This window comes from Pempheris klunzingeri, chromosome 12, assembly GCF_042242105.1.
Source record: "Pempheris klunzingeri isolate RE-2024b chromosome 12, fPemKlu1.hap1, whole genome shotgun sequence".
Taxonomy (NCBI): Eukaryota; Metazoa; Chordata; class Actinopteri; order Acropomatiformes; family Pempheridae; genus Pempheris; species Pempheris klunzingeri.
In genome coordinates, this window is record NC_092023.1 from 6,164,292 (window position 1) to 6,186,645 (window position 22,354).

The window sequence follows — 22,354 nt, forward strand, 5'->3', positions numbered from 1 at the left end:
TTGGTCTTTGTATAATTCTGCTCCTGTACTGAACTTTTTTTTTTTTTTCTCTTCCTACACCCTGTTTGGTAACAACTTTGTTGAGGACGGTTCAAGCAATGCCTAAGAGAGGAAAAAATTAAAATAGCAATTTGATCTTTCAAAATGCTGCTCTGCCTCTTTATTTAGTTACGTTGAGTGAATGTCTTGCTGTAATGTGACAGTGTCCTTCAGACATGTATAAGGATAAAAGTGAATCAATTTTGCTGCGAGCTGCAGCAAATGAAAGAGTGGTTGATGAAATGGCCATCCATTTCTAAGCAGAGATAAGGTTGTGTGACAATATCTGCCAGGATCTCTGAGATACTGATAGAGTGTGGCCTTGTTTTAGCATTTAAGAAGCAGCCACACTTTTAAAGACACGGCTCGTTCTCGTCTTCTGCAGCACTGCAGTCATACATCATGCTTTGCAGTTTGATGGTGACGGGTCCATGTGTGCTGTCCTCACACAACAACACTGAGTCCACCCACGGCCCTATAAGGTTGTAAATGAAAATCTCTTTTTAGAAGAGAAGAGACCTACCAAGAGAGACTTCATCGTATAAACATGTCAGCTAGAGCCCATGATTATCAAACCTGGAAATAAAATAGTTTCCTTGAGTCTAAGACAAAAATAAAAACTAAGAATTAAAGCTATTTATCACATTTCTTAATTCAAAACTGCTCTTTTGAGTTGGTTAGGAGTACAACCTAAATATCTGCAGTACAGATACAGAGATAAGCACATGTATGTATGTCTGTGTGATTTCTCAAAAGAAATATAACAATATGGCAGATGGAATGAAGAGTGAATCATTGTCTCTGATTGGCTTTTCCTGCTCAGAATATGTGTATAATTAGTCATGTGATCACATGAGAGTTACTGTTAAATGTTACTCTGACACTTTGCTGTAACTGAACTACTTTACTCCTTCCAGGATTGATAATATGGGCCTAGACTGAGGATGATAATAAACATACATTGGATCTACACTCTTATATAATCTAATATTTCAGCAGCATTCTATGAGAGTTGTTTTTCATGCAATTGGACAGCCTGTAGCTACACCAGATCTTGCTGGTTGATTGGGTGCTTCTGGCTTGAGGTCGTTCCCTCCTAGCGCCGCATCCGGGGTCACATGGTCCTCTGGCCAATGATGTCACAGTGAACGACTACCCTCCAGCTGCTTGTCAGGTTCATTGGGGCAAGAGAGCACCCAGTGTCTCCCAAACATCCACCATGCCTAATGCCTCAATCTACCAGCAACTGAGGCTGTATACTTGTACTTTGGTGAGAACATTCATTTGAAAAAGACAGACAGCGATGTTACTTAATGCACTCCAGAGGATGTTGCTCAAGGCTTTTGTCACTAATTACTACACACTGCATCTGTGTATATGTGCAGATGCAGGTCTGCTATGTCATGCCAGTTTTGAACGTCCTCCAAGTACCCTCTTGCCTGTTTTAGAAAGGGGTAGGGTCTCCAGCCCTCCTGCTGTGGTGTCTGTTTCAAGACAGCTGCTGACAGCTCAAGTGAACTTGAGAAGTCTTAAGTCCGACAGCGAAGGATCTTTGTAGTCCACACTAGCAAGCCGTGGCCTTTTCCCCGTCTCTCTGCGTGATTGGATGAATTTGTCTCTTTCGGCCTTCTGCCGGTTCTCTTGCATGATAACTCCTGCATCTCCAAATGTCCTGCAGGATTACCACCTGACTGCTTTTATGTTTGTCTCCTCATCTGTCAGTACCGAGAGCCAACGGCTAAAGTTCTGCCGGCCCACGGGAGCCACTCACCCAACAGCTGGCTTTTCACGGGGGATGATCAATTCAAGTCCCTTCTGCTGTAGCCAGCAATAAACACCAGCAAGATTTACTATGACACATTATGTATGTAACATGTGACACTGATGATCTCATTTTCTGTGACCTTGTTGGGGGCTTATTGTTGCTTTGGAATTTGGATGTCAATGGGCCCAAGTATGTGCGGTTGTAAGATTGATTTCCCTGTTGTTTCACTTGTAGATTTGTCAGAGAATACTAATACACAGCATAAATTACATGAGATTATCATTGTAATTCTGTGTGAGTCCATAATATGAATAAACGTTGCTCTTAATAGAAGGCCTCCGTTAAGCAAACCTACTTGTGATTTACACCTCACTTGTTTCCTAAAAATAACATCCATTCATTCATCCATTGTCTATAGCGCTTATCCTTAAAGGTAGTGAGGGGGGGTGGGGGGCTGGAGCCAATCCCAGCTGACTGAAAATAACATCACTTATTTAATAAAGTTGAGCATTAATGAAACATTTCATCATCCTGAGGAATCCACAATCTTGGTATTATCATTTCCTGGCTAGTTTCACCTTGGTAAAAAAAAAATGTTCAGTTTTTATTAAAATGTTGTAATGTATAAAAAAAAAAAAAAAAAAAACTGCAGTGGATTTTTGTGACTGTTGTGCAGCAGCACCACTTCTCTTTAAAGTGACAGTTCACCATTTTACCAGCAGGAGGACAACTTCAGAGCTGCTGCTCAAGGCCCATTCTAATAGTTAGTGCCTGAACACTTGCTGATCAGACGCTGCTTAGTGGTACCAGAAGGCATGAATCAACCTTCATGATGTTCACAGCAGTGGAGCTGCATGCTGAAGTTGAAACCTTAGTCAGATTTTTTAATATTGGTGTTTTGCTGCAAGGTCATTCTGAAGCAAACTAAGTGCAAATGATGTGGAGGAAATTAGAGAACAAAAATCAGTGAGAATGTTACCAGCATCTAAAACACGGTGCGTCTGAGATTGCTCTCGTTCTCTGACTCATACTGAATAAACCAACCAATGGTGGATACGGCAGTCGGCCTGCACTGCCTCTATTAAGTCAAAATGCTTGCAGCGACACTCACAGCTCTGAAACTTTATCATTTACAGGTTGCCTTGTCTTCGGTGTTTTACAGCTGCCCCTCCCAGGTTGAAAGATCCTGTTACAGCAGCTATTTCTGTGGAAGCACTGATATTTCCCAGACAATAAATTACCACGATGAAGCACATATCACATATCTTCTTCACACCTTCGTTAAGAATGTTTACTTTTCAAACGGCGCTGCTTCCGATCAAGTGTCACAGTTCCCACTTCTTGATGGGAGGTTTCTCAGTATTATGCGGCGGCTCAGGTTAATCACGATGTCTGTATTTTGAATCACACAGAGTGCAGAAGGGACAGGAACCCTTAATTGCACTTGTCACTTAGCCCACTTGAAGCACTGGAGGGAACAGATTATTGAGAGTTTATGCCAAACAACCTCTGAGAAGCCTGGAGCCTTATGACACAGGTGGTTGTGTGCACCTGCCCGGTCTGGTGCTCAGGGGTCAGTGGTTATTCAGGGCCCCGAGCCAGCTGTTTCTCCATATCCTTTGGCCTAGCTGGCTGCTTGAGGGGCATCCATACGCTGCCATAAACTACTGCTAGTCATGCCTCACCGTCATCACCAATCCACACCTGTTTTTGACCTAATATGTGAGCTAAAAGTGTCAGCATATTACAGTAATTGACCGGGAAGGACATTCATAACACTCTGTGTATGTGTGTGTATGTGTGTGTGTGTTTGTACGTGAGGCCTTTTATCAAGTGCATTTCTCAAAATGAAAACAGGGAAACCCATCATCCATGGATGAAGAGTCACAGACTGAGTAATTGAAAAGGAGGGGGGGGGGGCACTATCCTTAATGAAAATTCACTACAATAATATCCCCACAGGGTGCCACAGAGGTGTACTCTATGATAAGTAGCCACACTTTATTGTCATTTTACATCGTCTGGTATCAATACCAGATTCCTGTGGGGACTCATCGTTTGCTGTGATGTGTCTATAGCGAGCTACGATCCTTCAACCTGTCACTGATCGATATAGTTGCTTAAAGCCTCTTCGTCTTTGCGACGTGCGTCACTGGCGAGCAATAAAGACGCAAAGGCGCAAATGTAGCCTACCTCTCTTTTTTTTTTTTTTTTTTTTTTTTTTCTTTACACCCATGCAGCGGAGCCCGGTCGGCATTTGGAATAAACATGGTCGCGGTGTTGCTGCCCTCTGTCCATCTTTATTATTAGCGCGTCGCTCCGCCCCCCCTACCTGTAAATCTCCCCGCTCTCCTCTGGAGCGGATCTGACAGGCGCTCTCAGCTGGCCGCTCCGTGCCAGGGCTGCAGGGGACCCGAATGGAGACGGTGACATCCACCCGAGCGCTCGTCCTTTTACGCAGAATTTACAGCGAAAACGCCAGCGAGGATTTGTAGTCTTCGGCGCCGCAGTGAAGGGCAACCAATTGTAAGAATTAACACCACATCTCTCTCTCTCCCTCTCTCTCTGTGTGTGCGTGTGTTCGCCGTTCACAGTCGATTGCCGCCGAAAGTAAGTGAAATCGATTCTCCGCCTGCTGATCGACAGGATCCCTGAATGGAAGACGGCTAAGAGAGGTCGCCTCTCCGAGAGAGAACAGGCTGTTACATTCTTCTCTGTCGCTGTGTTTACCATTATCCGAAGTATCATCGGCAGCCTCGGCGGCTGCAGACGACGCCGTCTGTGTCATGGCTTTTGGCGTGAAAGAGCCAGAAAACCCCTCAGACTGAGAAGCGCCTAAGATTCGTCATTATTGCGGATTTAAATGCCTCTCTCCAAGGGCCACCGACCCGCTGTTTTGGTTAGGTTTGCGTGTGCGGTGTCTCACGCTGTCACGAACAAACAATTCCCAGGCTGCTAAAAGAGAAGAAAGAGACTCCATCGGGTGGGTGAACAGAATCTACAGCGAAGAAGAGGGGGGGGATTTTTTTTTTTTAAGCAATATGGCTGGTGAGTGGGGCTGGGGACGCTGGCACAGGCTCTCCAAGGCTTCTAAATGCTAGCTGAGGCAGATGGCACCGTTCCCCATGGAAGCGACAGCTCTATGAGGACAAGCAATATCAATAATAATATAAATCCGGACTCCTCGATCTTAATATCCAAGATGGAAGACGTTGTCATCCCCTTCTCGTCTGAGGTGCCCTGCGACAATAATGGACAGCGCATGTGGTGGGCATTCCTCGCCTCCTCCATGGTGACGTTTTTCGGGGGTCTCTTCATCATCCTGCTATGGAGGACCCTGAAATATCTGTGGACGGTTTGCTGCCATTGCAACATCAAAACCAAGGTATGACTGCTACTGTGTCACAATCAGTTTGGAGATGTCAAACCTCTTTAAACGCCTCATGCACAATCACTAATGCACATATTGTGGGATGCTGCCGTGTTTTTTCTAGGAGACGTGAGCCTCACTTGAGCCTATTTCTCAGTAATGGCCTTCAGGTGCAAGGTGGCATGACACGAGGCTGATGGCTTCCTCATCACCTGCATCATCAGCAGTGCTGTTATAATGAATGCATCCCTTTTTTAAATATGATTTGTTGTCTCCGTTGGCTGTGTTTACCAACTCCCACTCTTGAATGAAGGGGGTGGTGTTGCATGGCAGATATGGGTGGGATGAGAGGAGAGCAGTTCCTCCGTTTCTATTTTGCTTTAGCACACATCAAAGTACCCTCAGGCACCGGCTCTTGAGTTCTAGGGTGAAAGTGAATGTTTCAAGGGGGGCAACCTCTAGTTTCATGTAACCAAACATGTGATCCTGCACATTCCACCAGTGAGACCTAATGAAGTCCACTGAGACTCCTCATGCAGACCCAATGACATCAAGGCCTTCGTTGTCACAGTGTGCAACAGCTCTGCAATATTAAATCCCTGGGAACCCTCAGTTTCAAAGCTTTCTGTTATTCCAGCCATAGATGTTTATTCTCACTGGGGGGCTGTACTGTGTTAATGCTGCACATGAAATGTCATTGTGGAATGATGAAGCTAACCTGTCTGCAGGACTCATACTTTGCTTGGGGACGCCTGCATTAGAATGAATCATAGCTGAGTCAAAAGTGTATGAAAGCCTGCTTCATACATGACTCACACACTTGTGTATAGTGCAAGTGGCCCCCTGGCTGAAGAGAGGGGCCGTAAAGAAAAAAAGGTAATTTTGCTCATAGTGAGCAAAACATGGCCTGGCATGTTTTATGTCATAATGGCTGGAATAAAAAAACAAACAACATATTTTGATATTTAACCAAAACATAAATCAGGAAATGGAAAGGTGTTGTGGCAGTGCCAATCTGGGTTTATGCGTTATGTGCAAAGGGGCTGAAAAGAGGATCTTGTGACAATGATGGAAGGAAGAAAGAGCGAGCGAGGGTGAACTTCTTTGTCCTTGATATGTTTGGGTTGTGTCCAATTCAAATGGATGAGCCATGCCTCTCCTGCTGCTCCTCTGCCACGTCCTCTTGGTGGCCTTGGCCCTTTCTGCCCATTTCTGTTTGGTGTTATGACAGGTGGAAGACGAGGCATAGAGTCATCATCCTTAAACGAGAATAACAGCACAAAACAGCTTGCGTTGCTCTGCGGCGCTGTAATGTTGTGCGGTGCAGTTGTGGGCATTTGGTTTGGATTTTAAATCACATTTATCGTATTTTCTCTTGCTGGTTGTTTGATGTCTAAGCTGAATGTTGTGGTGAAAAACTCCTCGTTATTGTCACTCATCAATATCGAGTGGAATCATGCTGGGATAATGTGATCACTTCATGTCAAAGTTTTGAGTTTTGCGTAACATTTAATTATTTCAGATTGGATACATTCAGGCCATAAACGTCTATATTTGAAAGATATTCTAATTAATGTTGTGATATTGATTGCAATCGTATCTTTTAGCCCCACAGTCATATGCATGTTCATTTAAGTTGTGCTTCATCTAGATTCTGGCCAGGATGTGATCACCTCAAGTTAAGGGCTTTCTCTGTTACTTTTGAATAATTCAGCCACACATATTTAAAAGCACAAGGAGACATTTGCATGATATATGAGTTAAAATACAATTGAGCCTTATTTCCTTAGTTGGCTTGCAAAAACAAATCGTCCCATCTAAACATGTCTTATTTACACTGCGAGATAATTTTGCCCAGTGTGCTGTTTAGGCTATTACTTGGCCGTCAGCCTCCTGTCATTTTCTTCTGCCCACGGATCCCACTATCAGAGATGGCACCAAACCATATGTCATCCTTCATACTTCTCATCGTCTTGCTAGGAAAGTGATGAAAATAAACCATGCAGATATAATGAGGTATCCATCTTGTGACTGCTGGTGGGTATCTGCTTGCATCTCATTTCTTGTAAATGAGGAGAAACGGTGGTTTAAAAAAAAAAAAAAAATGAAAGCGCGTTTCCGTCAGTGCTGCCTCTCTGTGTTGTTGTGTTGCTGTGCGCGGAAGGCAGAGCCATCCCGTTAGGTGACTTTGGGAAAGCTTGACACTTGGCTGCAGAGGGAAAAGGCTTGTTAGGAGTATTAAGAAGGGGAAACTGGATCAGTGTTCAGCTGACTAGTGTGGCCAGCTAAGTTGGCATGTGTCAGAAACAGGATGCATGCTGGCGCGAGGGGAGGTAGGCTTTCTCTGACAGTACTGGGAACCTGGAATCAGAGGCAAGGAAATAGAGGTGGAAACTCTGAGAGAGACACAGGAGGAAGTGGAAACAGGGGGTGTGAGGGTGACGAAGGGTTGCATTGCATAGTGTCATCCTGCCGTCTGCCATTGACACACAGCTGTGGCCTAATTCTTTTAAATGGCCCTCTTCTCTGTCGGGATTATAAAGGACAGGTCAGGGGTCATAAAGGTCATACTGGGAGAAGGAAAGAGATAAGGGGCTGCAGAAAAGAAATTAGTGCATTGCAACTTTTTTAGTCTTTGGTATCTGGCTTATCCAAAGCCAGTGGCTATAAAACATGGAATTGGGGCCTGATGATGACTTGTTCTGCTGGTAAGACAGTGAGTCCAAGGAACCAAATACAATCACTTTTATACTTCCATCCAGGCCTGGGTGATATGCAAAAAATATGATCATGCTATGTCTGTATGTGCATACTATGTCATGCATCAGCAGTGCACTGGCAGAGTCAGAGTTTTAGCATAACTTAGTTCGAACAAGGCTGCCCAAAGAGGGTTTGTCGTTTTTTTTTCATGACCTAATTTAATGGCTTGCTCCAATAGAAACCTTGCAGTGCCTTACAAATCAGTTAAACTGGCTTTGTGTCGGCTAATTCTAACGTTATTCAGCATGATTCCAGATGAGGAGATGGAAAGATGAAGAGGGCTGGATGGTGCTAAATTATCAGAGCGGCCGTCAAAACTCCCATGGCTACACGGGGCAGCAAGACAGAAGCTCCTGTAACCACAGGCATACAACGACCAACAAAACAAAAGTCAAATGTCAGTTTCTTGCTGCATTTGGAAGGTTTTTATTAAGCTGCTGTTGAACAATTATTTATTTTAACAATCAATAACGGGTCAGCAAATTTCTATCTATGTATTTTTTGTTTTACAAAGTTAAGTCAACACCTAAATCATCATGATCCCGTATTAAGATCATTTTATCGCCCAGCCCTACTTGTATCTTAAGACCAGATAGGACAATAGTATTTTAGACAAGAAAACAATACTTTGTATTTCTGGTGCTGTCTCCTGGGTGGACTAAAACAGCAACATGAAATAAAAGAATAAACCCATATTGATTTTTCTAACACTGTGCTAGTAATGGAAACATTTACGGCATCATTTATCTGCTGGGTGTTGAAGCCAGTTTTAAACCACATAAACCACATTTGTAAATCGACTGCCCTTGTAACTCCCCCTGCGAACGCCAGTTCTCAGGCTGCCTGGAAGAGCTTCATTATTTTATTCTCTTTTGTCAGTGCAGTTCCAGACTCCACACATTCTCAATAAGGGGTTTCCCACTAAACAAACTCACTCAAGACAATGCTCATCCATACGCATGACTTACCGAAATGTAAGCACAACCACTCAGTAATATTAAAGTATAGGAAGCCACTGCCACGTTGCGAGGCTCGTTAGCATATCAACCTGCTCTATTTTCTCTTCCCTCTGGTCTTGTGGTCTTGCTTGAGTTTTTAGAGATATTTTTTTGTGCTATTTTCTGTGTTTTGCTGCTTCTCTGCTGTATGGTTATCTAATGGTCTAGTTATCCACTCTGCGTCATGCCACCTCCAGGAGTTCTTATATGACGCCTCTGTTATTTGGGATGCGTGGGGAAGAGGAGTATCGAGGCTTTGCATTCGTGGCACCAATCTCTGTCCAAATATGTACGGCCCATAATCCTCTGGAGAACGTGGCTCTTTGGGGGAAAAAAAATGAAATACCTCTTTTCAAACTAAACTAACTCGTATTGGATATTTTATATCAATCGAGAAACTAATTGGGAAATTAATCAATACTCAAAATAATCCCTAGTTTCTTTGGCTTTGATTTGCTGCTTAATTAGACAGCAGGTTAATGTCAGGTTTGTGTTACGTTAGAGAGCCGTTTAGTAGACGGCTTCATCTTGAGGTGTAAAGGAGAACAGTCTGCACCTCTGAGAAGCTGGTAGTGAACTTGTGTTGGAGCAACAAGCCATTGACACCTGTCACATAGCAGCAAGGAGGGAGATGCTTCGCTTTTAAAAGCACCTGGAGTGGTTGCACACACCAGCTGCAGACCGAATTGTACTGACAATAAAGAGGGATCCAATCCAAGCACCAAACTACACTTTGTATCACTGTGTTTCGGTAAGACATATTCTAAATGATGACTAAAATGATACACCTCCCAGTCCCACCTCACTTCAGTGCAACAGCCTCCCCCTCACCCCCCCCCTAAGGTGCAACATGGAGGTTTTATGTGCATGTCAGAGCCCAACAGCCATCAGGGTTGTACAATTGTTTTTGTTGAAACAGCCAAACCAGTGGGCTGATGGAGCAACGTACCCGCTCCACCTGTGCAATCTACTCTTCACATTTAGCTTTCCGGTGCCCAAGTCTGATCGAGGTGACATTTTGTTGCGTTATTCTTGTTTTGTTCTTAATCTTATTCCATATTGCTCTTAATTCACACTTTGGTTTTAGGCCTTAATATTGTACATATTCTTCACTTGTGCTGTCTTGTTGTCTGATGCTTCCTCTCTACAAGTGAGGAAACATTCTCAGTGCAGTAAACTTACCTACTTCTCACATTTTGACTCATGCATTTCTATTCAAGACATATTAACTTCTATTTTTTTTCCCTTTTATCCATTTATTTGTATTTAGCTCATGCTGTTTCTCATGTTTGTTTTGCTGCGGCACCAGCCCAGAGTCCCTATGGCAATCATGGGATCATTAGTTTCATCTTATCTAATGAGAGTTTGATGTGCTGTGTGATGGTTCTCCTCACTGAAGGCCAGACCCTGCTCCTGTGATGTGTCTAATAAAGAGGTGGGGTAAGGACACATCTGGTGGCTGGGCTTCATTTGGTTAGAGGATTCAAGGTAAAGCAAACACATTATCTCTAAACACTCAACAGCGTTAAGTTTAAAGGTGGAAAGGCAAACCTGTTTTCTTTAAATCAGCATTTTAAACCAGAGGGAGAAATCTGTCTTATGATCGACCATCTAATGAGATATGGCAGACCTGGTGGATTGTAAATCATCCCAAAGCATTTCCATAATTGAAGATTGTTATTGATTTTTATGCTCCAAGGCTTGGCATTCACTGCAGAGCAATTTATCAAACCTGAGTTTGAAACGCACCTCAGTGTTTGCATGTGTCCGAGTTTGTGTCAACACTTGTCTCCGCCTGTGTGACAAGGGAAAAAGCCAAATCTATGGCAGAGCGAATGAGTTATGCGGGGACACTCTTCTGTGCGCTTACCTTTAAGTGCAGTGGATTGCGGAGGTGCCTGCAGAGAGGAACTGTTGTGAGCCTGTGTATTCCTTTGTGCTTGGCAACAGACCAGCTGCATTTGCACACACCCTGACATCAGCTGTCGCTCTCACTAACCTCAGCTTAACTTGGACCAGCTCGCCCACTTCATCCCACACTAGCTTATTCAAATCCAGAGCTAATTGAGGGAAAAAGAATGTGCAAAAGCAAAGACGTCATGAAATGAATAAATGAGCACCACTGGACAACACAAAGCACATGATAAAACTTTATGTGCACATATGGCTTTATATATATTCTTTAATGTCAACTCAGGAATGTGAATATGGCCGCACTACTATGTTCTTTTAACCAGCGGTTGGTCTTGTCATGTGTTGTTGACACTTGCTGGGAGTGAGCATGCCTCACAGCTGTCCCACGGCAAAGCGTGACCAGTTTCCACCACAGCAGGCATGGCTGTCACCAGCCACTCTTATCAGGAGTAAGGCTGTGAATAATGATTATTTTCATTATTGTTGGTCTGCTGATTATTTATTTAATCTATAAAATGTCAGAAATGCAAACTGCAATTTCTCTACGCACATAGTGTCATCTTCAAAGAGCTCGTTTTGTCCACACAACAGTCCAAAATCTAAAGATATTAAATTCACAATGATGCAAAACAGAGTAAGGCAGCACTTTTCTTTAAGAAGTGACTTAGATTATTAATCAATTTTAAGATCTAGCAGAACAACACAAGATGTGTACTCAATTGAGATTACAAAAATGATGTGCGTATATGTTGGAATATCTGATCTGCTTTTAAATTTATAAACAGATGGAATATCTTGCAGAAAGTTACTTTGTCCAGCATCACTGATTAACTTTCTTTTCTCATATTCCTCTGATGTGGAATGGGTGACTCATGAGTTATTCTGTAGTGAAGATCCTCCCTTTTCTAGGCCCTAATCCCTAATTCTCTGGGCATGATTTGATGGCCATTTAGGGACATCTCTAGTGTGCCATGCTGATGTATGGTAATCCACAGACAAGGAGAGGCCATATATCAGTCCAGACTATGTATATCATGAGGCAGACACAGAGGTCAACCCCCCTGTACCCAAACTCTGCTCCCCCGCTGTCATGCTGTAATGTCTTCTTTGGCCAGTCACCGGACTATTAAAAGGACTTCCACGCCCCAGGAACTATTCAGAGGTTAAAGGTTAGAGGGGAAGGGTATACCTGGCTCCACATGGGGGAAGAGTGCCAGACTGGCATTCCCATCAGTGGAAATGTGTGAAAGGGTCTAAGCCACCTGATCCTTGCCTAGTGACACTGGCAGTGGAAAACCATTTGCATATAGATCTGCTGGTGGAGGTTGGCTAGGCTAAGCTTGCAAAGGAGGCCTGCAGGAGGGAGATAGGTAGCTAGCGCCTGACTAGCCAGCGGGATCACGGCTTATGGTTTCTAGTCTACCAGCTGTTGTTGTCCTTAAAGTGCTTAAGATCAGAGGAAGGGTGTGCATGTGGGTGTAGGGTGGGCACTCTCTCTATAGCCAGGCCGTAGAAATCAAATTTCATACCATTGCAGCAGCTTTAACAAGAGAGAGAAGGGTAAGCTAATGTTATTTTGAAATGGTGTTGATAATCACATGTGGATGTGTCTCGGTTTTGTATGTTTTAACAGGCATTTAAGACGAACGGCAGCAACATATTTGCTTTAACGCTTAATGTTACTGTTGTACACTTATCTAAAGTGAATCGAGGCAGTACTTCTTTCACATGTTTTTGTAAGTGAGTGTAACCGAGAAACAGATGACTGAATTATTCTGTATTGCTTAAGAGGCTACATACACATGCAATGTTTGACTGTAGTCTTATACTGCTGAGACTCTCTCACCATTTTAAACATTAAATTCTGTTCATATTAAGCAGTGTAGTCATTTTTCTATTTTAGGTTTGCTCTACAGATGTTTGGTACAATATTAGCAATTTCCCAACCTTCCATGATTGCACTGAATAACAGCAAGTAGACAGGCCAGCGCATGCACAGCCCTGGGACTAAGTCTTTGCTGGTGCTGATTATCAGGTAGAGCCAGCCATCTCCTGCTCTCCCCCTCATCCCCACAACCCACCCTCAGAAACCATAGAAGCCAACGGAGCACCGATAGGTGGACATCAAAACATGGTTAACGTTATAATTGGTGCTTTGAGCTGTGTGCACCGATGCACGGAGAGCGAGATGGAGACACAGAGAGAGGGAGTGTGTAGAGGACAAGCCACTGACCTTCAAAGATCGCAGCAGGCAGCGTTTCTGCTTCCTATTTAGAGATCATCTCTCTTTTAGCAAATACAATACAAAGGTTTGCGAGGCCGACGCTGTGGGTGAACATACAAGTATCCATTCTCAGAGAAGGATGGGAAAGTGTTAGGATTACACGTCACCACCACCGCAGCCGCTGCCCTCAGCAACCTGTCTCAATTAACCTACACAGGGGCTGGGCTAATATGCTAATTGTCATTCTCCTAGCAGGCTAACAGCAGGCTCAGGTTTCTCTCTGCGTGCCAGCAATGTGTCTTCATAGCCACCATGCTACAATTCAAAGATTGCACCCCATTTGCCAGCATCCCAGTCAATGCCTATTGGTTAAGTGAGCAAAGGAACTAATAAAATGGAATGTTTTTTTTATGGACGAATACAAGTCAGACTGACAGTGAAGGGCAGCCTACAAGCTGAACTCTGTTCGGCTAAAGTGAGCCTGCCTGCTACAAAATGATTTTACCTCTTGACTTCTTCTGACATTTTCCAGAGTGGCTGTGTGGAATGAATAGCCCAGCTGTCAATTACAGCCGTGTTTGATGCTTACAATAGTGAAATCCCAGAAGGTACTGTCTCACCGAGGTTCCGTCTGCTCGGCATTGCTCTGAAAGCTGTGAAATGTATCTAGACGTGAACCAAGCGAGGCAAGCGAGACCAATTGCAGAGTGACATGAGCTTTGTAAGATGATGCGCCTAGTGTTGAGCCCCAAATGACAGCAAGTGTAGACATCATGTACAGATGATGCACAGAGTGCATGGGTTCATTTCGAAATAGCTCATTAAAGATTGATGACAATGTAGAGCCGCCATGCTGCTCTCTGACAGCCTATGCCATCGAGATTAAGCGAAGCTTTCATTGTTCAGTAGTTGTTAAGACTATTAAATTGCCTTGCTGCCCTCCTGGGGACCATTTGGACAGCAGATATTTTTAATCTGTATTGTGTCTTTCACGTGAATGGAAACCATTTTAAACATAATGGATGAACTTCTACATTAATGACAAAAATGCAGATGCAAATCTCCTCCACTGATGATGTTCTTTGAGTGCTGATGTCAATGCTTCTCATGGATAGTTGTTTTTAAGCCCCATTAGAAACCATATAAATGAGTACAGATCTCCATTCAGACAGTCTCACAGAGATATAAATTGTATGCATTTGTATGAACTGATTGGTCTGGTTGTAGTTTCAGTCAGTAAGTACTTGAATTATATTACAGATATGTATATCCATAATAGAATCATGGCATCTGTTGTGAAGCTGCTTGTCTGGCCTTCAATGCTGGATGTGATGGCTCACGCTTATCTTGTGAGATAGACATGAATAACGTTTGAAAGTGTACATGTTGACACAGCCCCCCCCCCCTTCCTTTTCATAGTTGCATACTGCAAAGTACATTTATAAAGAGTTGTGGTTCCACCTGTAGATTGTTTTTGTATTCAAATGCAGTGCCAGCTTCCCTGTGTTGTTATCAGTACAGTGGAGGTCAGGTTACAGAAACGTGACTCCATGGTAATTATTTCAAACACTAGGATCCAAAATAGATTGTAGCATTGTTGACACTCTGCTTAGAAATGTGTTGAATGTGAGAACACAATTGATTCTGAATGATGCACAGATGCATATATGTATGAGAAAGTAATCAGTAATATTGTGTCAGCACTGATGGCCATTACTACTCAGTGTGTTGTTTTCCCTACCACCATTTCCCAGGATTCACACTCCGGATGCTTCTGGATAGTTTGTGGTCAGTGTTGAAACGTGTGGTTCCATTATGATGATGACCAGGGGAGCGGCAGGGATTAGTTCTAATATTCAGATAATGCAATGCTGTCTATGGTGCTCATCTAAGACATTGAATTCATTGGCTACAGTGGGACACTGCAGTTGTTCTCCATATCTGTATTTTGACCAGATGTATTAAACATAACGGCCCCAGGCCTCAGCAATTCTGCACAAGATTTTCAGCACCATGGAGAGCTCAGGAAGGGAGGCCGAGCAATACTTCTCATGTACATGTATGAGTGCTATGTCCATGCTGCTGAATACTTAAAAAGTGGTTGCAGTTCTCATAGAAATACAGATGGCAAAGAGTAAGCAGGCTTTAGTAGAATAGCATGATTAAAAAAAAAATAGAAATCATGTTATCTGGCATTCTAAAATGATTGTAAAGAAAATATCATAATGAATGAAGCTGTTTTCATGAGGTTCCCCTCCTCAAATTGAATGAATGGAAAGAGAATTTAATCCAATGCATGCACCTCTAGAGTTATGTCTTTCCTTTTTGGACATTAGTCATTCAGTTGCAATCAACTTTTAATATTTGACTCAACACAACTCAGACCAATCTAAATTCAGACTGCAGCTTCCAGCTCTTTAGCTAATGCTCAGGGAATGAACAGTGAGTTTGAGTCATCACGTCTCAAAAGCAGGGCTTAATCGGTTGCATTGAAAGTAAGCAGTGAGTAAGTTGTTAATATAGCAGCAGTGGAGTAGTGGTGATGCACGGTAGGACCATCTAAATATCTCTGTACTCAGTGACAAGGAAGGCAGCATCTTGTGGAAATCTTGGAAAAGGTTTGTCTTCGTGTCTTGCATGCTAAGTTCATCATCGGGAATCATTCTCCTTTGTATTTTTCTTGAAATTCAATGTCCCAGAAAAGAACTATACTGAGCTAAAATGTATATATACATTTCAAAATCCTCTTTTAACTGTCCTGTGAGTACAAGTATTGGGTGTAACAAACTATTATAATAATGAAGACATTGCTATTCGTTGGGTTGTACTTACCAACGACGTAAGAGTGGGGCTAAGAGACTGGGCTTATCCTCTTGGGAGCATCTGCTCAGCAAAATGCATGGCAAACTGCGTATTAGATTATGCATATTAGATTACATTATGTGCAAAGTTGACATTTTGGCCTAAGGGGTGCCAGTGGGAGGAAGTGTTCAGAGTCTACAGGGATCAGTCTTTGGGGAGCACAAATGCACAGTAAATGTCATGGATTGAAAAAAAAAAAAAAATTCTTGTGTAACTAGAGATTTCTGTTCCAAGAAGTTATATGGTGTCTAAGCAAAAAAAATCAAAAAAAAAAACCCGTCTTTGCCCTTAGTTGCCCCACGAGAAAACATACTAGAGTATGCTACACAAGGGTGAGAGATGTGTATGGTATAAGTTTAGCTAGAGAAAATGCTCCAAGGATTAGGACTAATTGATGACTTTACCAAATGTATCTGAGTAAATACACTTCACACCTGAAAATAAACCTGTCAGTGCTCTCAGATGATATCCTAACCACTACCACAGTAAGGCATGGGGCCAGTTCTGAATGGTCAGCTGAAAGCCTCGGCAATATGCCCCTTTTTCATAGCAGACATTTTGATATGTCATACCAGGAAAAGCAAAGGTATAATTAATAACATTAGTAATGGCTGCATTCCATTTAAATGAACCAGTTGCAGATCTTTGGCATTGTGCGTGCTGGCTCGCTGTTTGCTGACTGGGACAGAGCCATAATTAATGCTGTTAGTTCCACCTGTGCTTTTTCCAGCCCTGACAAGTCGAATGGTCTGCTGTGAAAAAAGCCAATCACAAACCGTCAAATCCACAGGCCGGACAAGGTGAAATGTAAAAATGTAAAAAAAAAAAAAAAAAAAAAAAAGGAGGACTTCTGTTCGGGATCATCTAATATTTGGATCAGTATTTTGTAATTATAGGCCTGTTTGTTTATAACAACAACAATAAGGATTAGCAGACATCCATCAATCTCATTTGTAATTGATAACAAAGTGACTAGTGAAGCCTGACAGCAAGCTTATTTTCAGCCCATGTGCTTTAAAGGTGGCTTGTTACACAGTTGAGGTACTGTAAAAACATTACATTAAAAGAACCCGTGAGGCTGATGTGCCTTTTTTCCCTGTGGGACATGGCTTAGAGATTTTGAATAAAAATTTTACCGACATCAGTGGTTCGAATCTCAGGAGCAGCAGGAGTGGGCTGGCACATCTGCAGGAACAGGCAGTAATGGCCTGAAATCTTGAGGGAGTGGGTGGTTTTGGGATTGAAAGAAGTACAGAATCTCACACAGACCTTTTTTTAATTGAGAATTTAAAACGGCATTAAGACTCAGAAACACACTCTTGAGTGTCTTGAGCATTTTGACAAAAGTGAAAATAACACAGAAAGAAAAAATGTATGAGGGGAAGTTTAAATTCAGCTTTCCACCTTTTCCAAGATTTCAATCTTGACCCCTTGGTTACCAGGGTGAAAGGTGACAAGATTAACACCTTCAACTATTCAGCAAGGTAACCAACTCATGGCATGATGGGAAAAGGTTGAGGGTCTTGTACTCTTTCACATCAAGGCCATCACCCCCCCACTGATCTGGGCAGCCACCAGTTTATTGAGAAAACAGACCTACAGTAGATGCATTCCTGCCCTGTCCCACCTGGAGCATCCAAACACGTAGGTTAGGATGCTATTTGTCGACTTCAGCTCTACTTTCAATATCATTTCCCCACATAACCCGGTAGACAAACTCAACCTGGGATTACCCACTTATAGAATGATGGACTTTCTCATTAATAGACCACAAAATGTCAGAATGGACAACCACACCACAGGTGCACCGCAGGGCTGTCCAGCCCTCGTCAGTCTCCTCACCCACAACTGCATCCCCGTCCACTACATTAGCACTAGAGTGAAGTTTGCTGATGACCCCACTACAGTGGGACTTATCTGACACTGAGGAGACCGACTACAGAGAGGAGGTCCAACGTTTGCTCACAATAATGCTTATTGTTCCATGACTCCCTGCAATATTCAAAACTGATCTGGCGAAAAAAGAGAAAACTGATCGTGTTGTTTTGTATTTTGTTGATGAATGGTTGTGATGGTCAGCAGTGATGGATATAGGCTGGATATCTGAATGGTTTTGCTGCCCTGTGCGTTGTTTGTAAGAGGCTGGAATAGAAGCAGTTGCTCTTGTGCACATTGTCTCTCAGTGAACATAAGAAACGCAGGTATGCTGGCAAGGTTTTCAGAAAGCCACAGGCTTTCACCCTCTTTGGTTCACCTTTTTTAATCCCCCCTCTTTGTTGGCTTTACATCCTTTTTTGTTTATCTGTAATGTAGTTCATATTTTGGTATTTTCTGTCTACATATTCTTTTTTCCCCTTTCGTTGCTTTCCATCCCATCATTTCATCTTTCTCTGTCTCAAAGCATCTTCATCTGTCATTGTTCTTCAGGGCTGCCTTATGTTTACCCAAAGGAACCGCAGTCTGAGAATTTGGTGGCCATACAAGACTGGTCCGTGCTTTGGAAGCTCTTACCGTTCATTTGGCTCTCTAACCTGTGAGCCTTAAACACACGGGGACGGATCGTAAGTGATATCACAGATGACATGTGGAAACAACATTGTTGAAACACTGGCTGTCTTCACCAATACACGAGACCATTAAGTGCCCTTTCTCTCTTTATTCCATAGTGATTTATCCTTAATCTTTAGGGAAGTGGCCCCTGCTTAAGGGATCAGAAATGGGAAAATGAGACTTGAGCCTGACCACAGAAGAGGCCTTTCACCCGTCCCAAAAGGGGTAAGGGTCAAAGTTGACAAGGGTCGCAGGAGAAATTAGCCATCTGCATGTGCTCACATGACAGTCCAGTGAACAGAACAAAGACGGGGTGTCTTTTGAGGTGAAACCCTACCTATGCAAGCTGCACTGCTGCCGTTTCCTCTTCCTGTGGGACTAGGCCTAGCCAGCTAACATGGCTGCCCTGTAATTACTCTGACACTCAGCCTCTGACCATCGCTGCCACGCTCCCTGTCGATCAAAGCAACCCGTTCTTGGCGAGGCGTGCGTGTGGGTGTGAGAAATGCAGGGTTTATGCGATTTTAAAAATGCATGCTAGGCGATAAGAACAAAGGCACACAAGTCGGGAAATACATCTCCTTGTTATAAATAGATAAAGAGGATCTTTCTTAGCCTTGTTCGGCCTTCCAGAGTCTAGTCATTACTTCCAATTCCACACTCCGGTCCAGTAACACAAAGACAGAAAGCCTCTGTGTCACACTGCAGCTACTTCTTGATAAGAACATTTTGCACACAAAAGCATTTAATTAACGCAAACATTATGAATTCATCAGCGTTCTCCTGTGATGTCTTGAATTTTCATCAGTCTTTTTAGAGCAGAGAAACGCAGAGAGGAGATTTGGAACAGCTGTGGGAAGCCATTGGGCAGAATGGCAGTGGCTGTGATATATAGAGATTGCACTCTATAATGTGATTTACTGCCGTCTCAGGGCAAACCTTGGCCCTGCTGTTTTTATTCACACATATAGCACACACACAGACACACCCCAAACACACACACACACACCGTTAAAGGCATTAGGAGTCTGACATTTAGGCTGTGCATGCCACACAGGTGGTGGTTTGCTTCTGTGTGCAACCCGTGTTGCAGTCCGCATACGTGGAGGTAAAGCAAAGACAGTTTAAACGGAACCAGTGCTGGAAACGAGTGAACTGGGGCTTCAGAAAGTTGCCAGAAGGACAATTTTAAAGGGAAAGTTTGACATTTTGGGTAATGTGCTTATTGGAGTTAGATGAAAAGGCTGATACGCTCATGTCTGTATGTTAAATATGAAGCTACTGCTAGCTTAGCTTTGCATAAAGACTGGAAACACGGGGAAGCACCAAGCCTGGCTCTTTAGAAAGGTAAAAAAAATAAAATAAATCCACCTACCTACCAGCACCTCTAACCTCTTAAGACCCGAGCTCTTGTTTGATATGCATTTTTTATTTCTCCTTGCTATTTGGGCTTATTGGACCCTGATAAGTATAAAACCTAAGCATCATCTTTTTACATGGTGTAGTTTTAGAGAAAAATTATGTCCACATATGTGGACAATCGGTCTTAATTTCCAGAAAACACAATAAAGTCACCTTTGTGCAAAACTCTTTATTTCCACCCTGAACATAGCAGTTTTTTTTCCTGACTGCTTTTGCATGTATTTATAACACATACAAAACATATTTTGAACATGTTTTGAAAATCACGGTGCAAAAAACAATATGAAACATCAACAATTTTGCCCACATACATGTCCATACGGCCCCAGTTAAGCAGAATTAACTACTATGGTAATATAACCCAAAATGTGATGTCCACGCATGTGTACGCCAGGTCTTTAGAGGTTAAAGCTCACTAATCAACACATGCCTCAATTCTTCAATCTGTATTGTACAAAAACTGAAGTGTAAAAGTGACAAATTGTCATTTAATGGGGGGGGGGGGGGACTAATTTTCTGTCTGGACCAGTTGCCTGGCAACCAGCAGAGACTCCAAAGTTTGCTGGTCCACAAGTCAAATAAGTGTTTTCCCAAAATGTTGATCAGCTTACATGGCAGTGTCACTTGCCGACCATATGCTTGCCTACACATGCATACAATGTGCCTCTTATATATAGTATCAGCCAGAATCATGGTAGCCCTGCAGTTCCTCTTGCTTGTGGCCCTCGTTCTGTCGTAAGGCGGTCATGACCCCCTGGTTGCCAGTTCATAGAGGAGCAGGCGTAATTCATTGTGACACAGTGAGAGTAATAGCCCTCCACGTTAGAGGGCTAATGTAGGAGAACGATGGTTTGTGGGTCTTTTGATTTGAAATATTTTGTGACAAAATTTCCAAAGCTCCGTTATAAAGTGCCAAAAAGTAACAGAATTCCTATGTACACATCTATAGTCCCTAAACGCTGTTAGCCTTCTGGGATTTGAACGTGAAAGAGAAAACAAGGCAATTAAATGTTTCCAACCAGAGGGTTTTGGTGCTCAGAAGTTGTCCCTTTCTATGTCAACAGTGTTCAGAGACAAATTGCATTTTTTGTTTTGCCATTCCAATTACTGCCGGGGATAGACGCTTTCTGTCCTCCTGTCTGTTCAGGGAAAACAAAACAACACAGAACAGCTGGGAGCTCCCTCTGGTTTTAAAGGTGACTCTATTCTTGTTTGTACCAAATATCATTAAACCAGGAAGTGACTGAAAATTACTTTTTTTTCTGGCTGATCTATGTCTTTTTTTTTCCATTTTGTTGAAATACTATGAGAGTCTGTTTTGTGGTAATTACATAATTATTTATTTGTGTCATTATGCTGCATGAATGGTCTTTAGACAGGCCAATTATGGTTTTCTCTTAGCAATTATGTTGAGGAAATGTCTTATTTGTATAACTGGTCTCCACTGTGGCAGCTCCATTGGTGGAGCATCATATCAATGTAGTACCACTGCATGTAACGGCTTACACAGAGCTCCTGCAAATCTTCATGTTGGGCGCATATAATACAGCTGAGGTGCTACAGGTGGAATCCCTCATGAATAATGGAGGCTCCAGTGTGTTGTTCATTTGTTGTGTGGACACAGACACTGTAGCTGCATTATTGATGGGACCGAGACTTAGCTGGGAGGTGGCATTCTTTACCCTTATATTCATAAATCAATAACAAAACCCCCCTCAAGCTGTTTTTCACAATATACAGCACATTACACATTTACAGCACCCTGATTCTAGGACCACAATATTTACTCTTGGTTATTCCCAAGCCTGTGTCATTTATGTATCAGTAAAAAGCACTTGTGTAGCAACAGGAGAGCTAGGAGGAGGATTGGCTTAAGGAAATAATTTGACCTGTTATGATTGACATCAGTCGTAGCTGTCGTGCGTCTTTCTAGTCTTGTGGTTAGAGAGCGGAGGAGGGGAGAGCCTTTGTACCCACTTGCTTGACGCTGCAGGGAATGATCTCAAAGACCCAGGCATTCTGGGAACAACCATGCGATCAGTGCCGTCTCCTGGAACTACCCAGCAAAACTTGGACCTAATCCTGCTTTAATAGTAAACAACAGCTGTAGGCCACCAGTGTGCTCTGATTAAGAAGGGAAATAAATAACCCCAGTGTTAATTCTTACCAGTGTGCTGTGCACCCATTGAAATATGTCTTCTTTCTCACATGTTCGCCACTGGGGACAGATAAGAGTACATGATAAGATAATTCTGTCCTCAAGGTGACTGAATTGTGTAAAAAATACACAAAAAAGTGAGTTGGCTGTAGCTGTACTGCACATTATATAATGAACCATGCCTGCTGTAACTGCAATGTATGAACACTCTCTGTACAGCATCTTCTATTGAGCCCATTACTCTTTCTAATAGACTATGTTATACTGTGAACACAACTGTATGTAACAGGAC

At 42.8% G+C, this 22,354-nt stretch overlaps 1 protein-coding gene across 1 annotated transcript in view; it reads left to right on the top strand.

Annotated features, from left to right (window-relative positions):
* Positions 1-4,898: 4,898 nt before the first annotated feature.
* Positions 4,899-22,354, top strand: part of LOC139210505 (calcium-activated potassium channel subunit alpha-1a) — a 129,800-nt gene continuing 112,344 nt past the window's right edge. The window contains exon 1 of the mRNA XM_070840507.1: positions 4,899-5,189. Coding sequence (XP_070696608.1) covers positions 4,899-5,189 — 291 coding nt within the window. The remainder of the gene's footprint in view (positions 5,190-22,354) is intronic.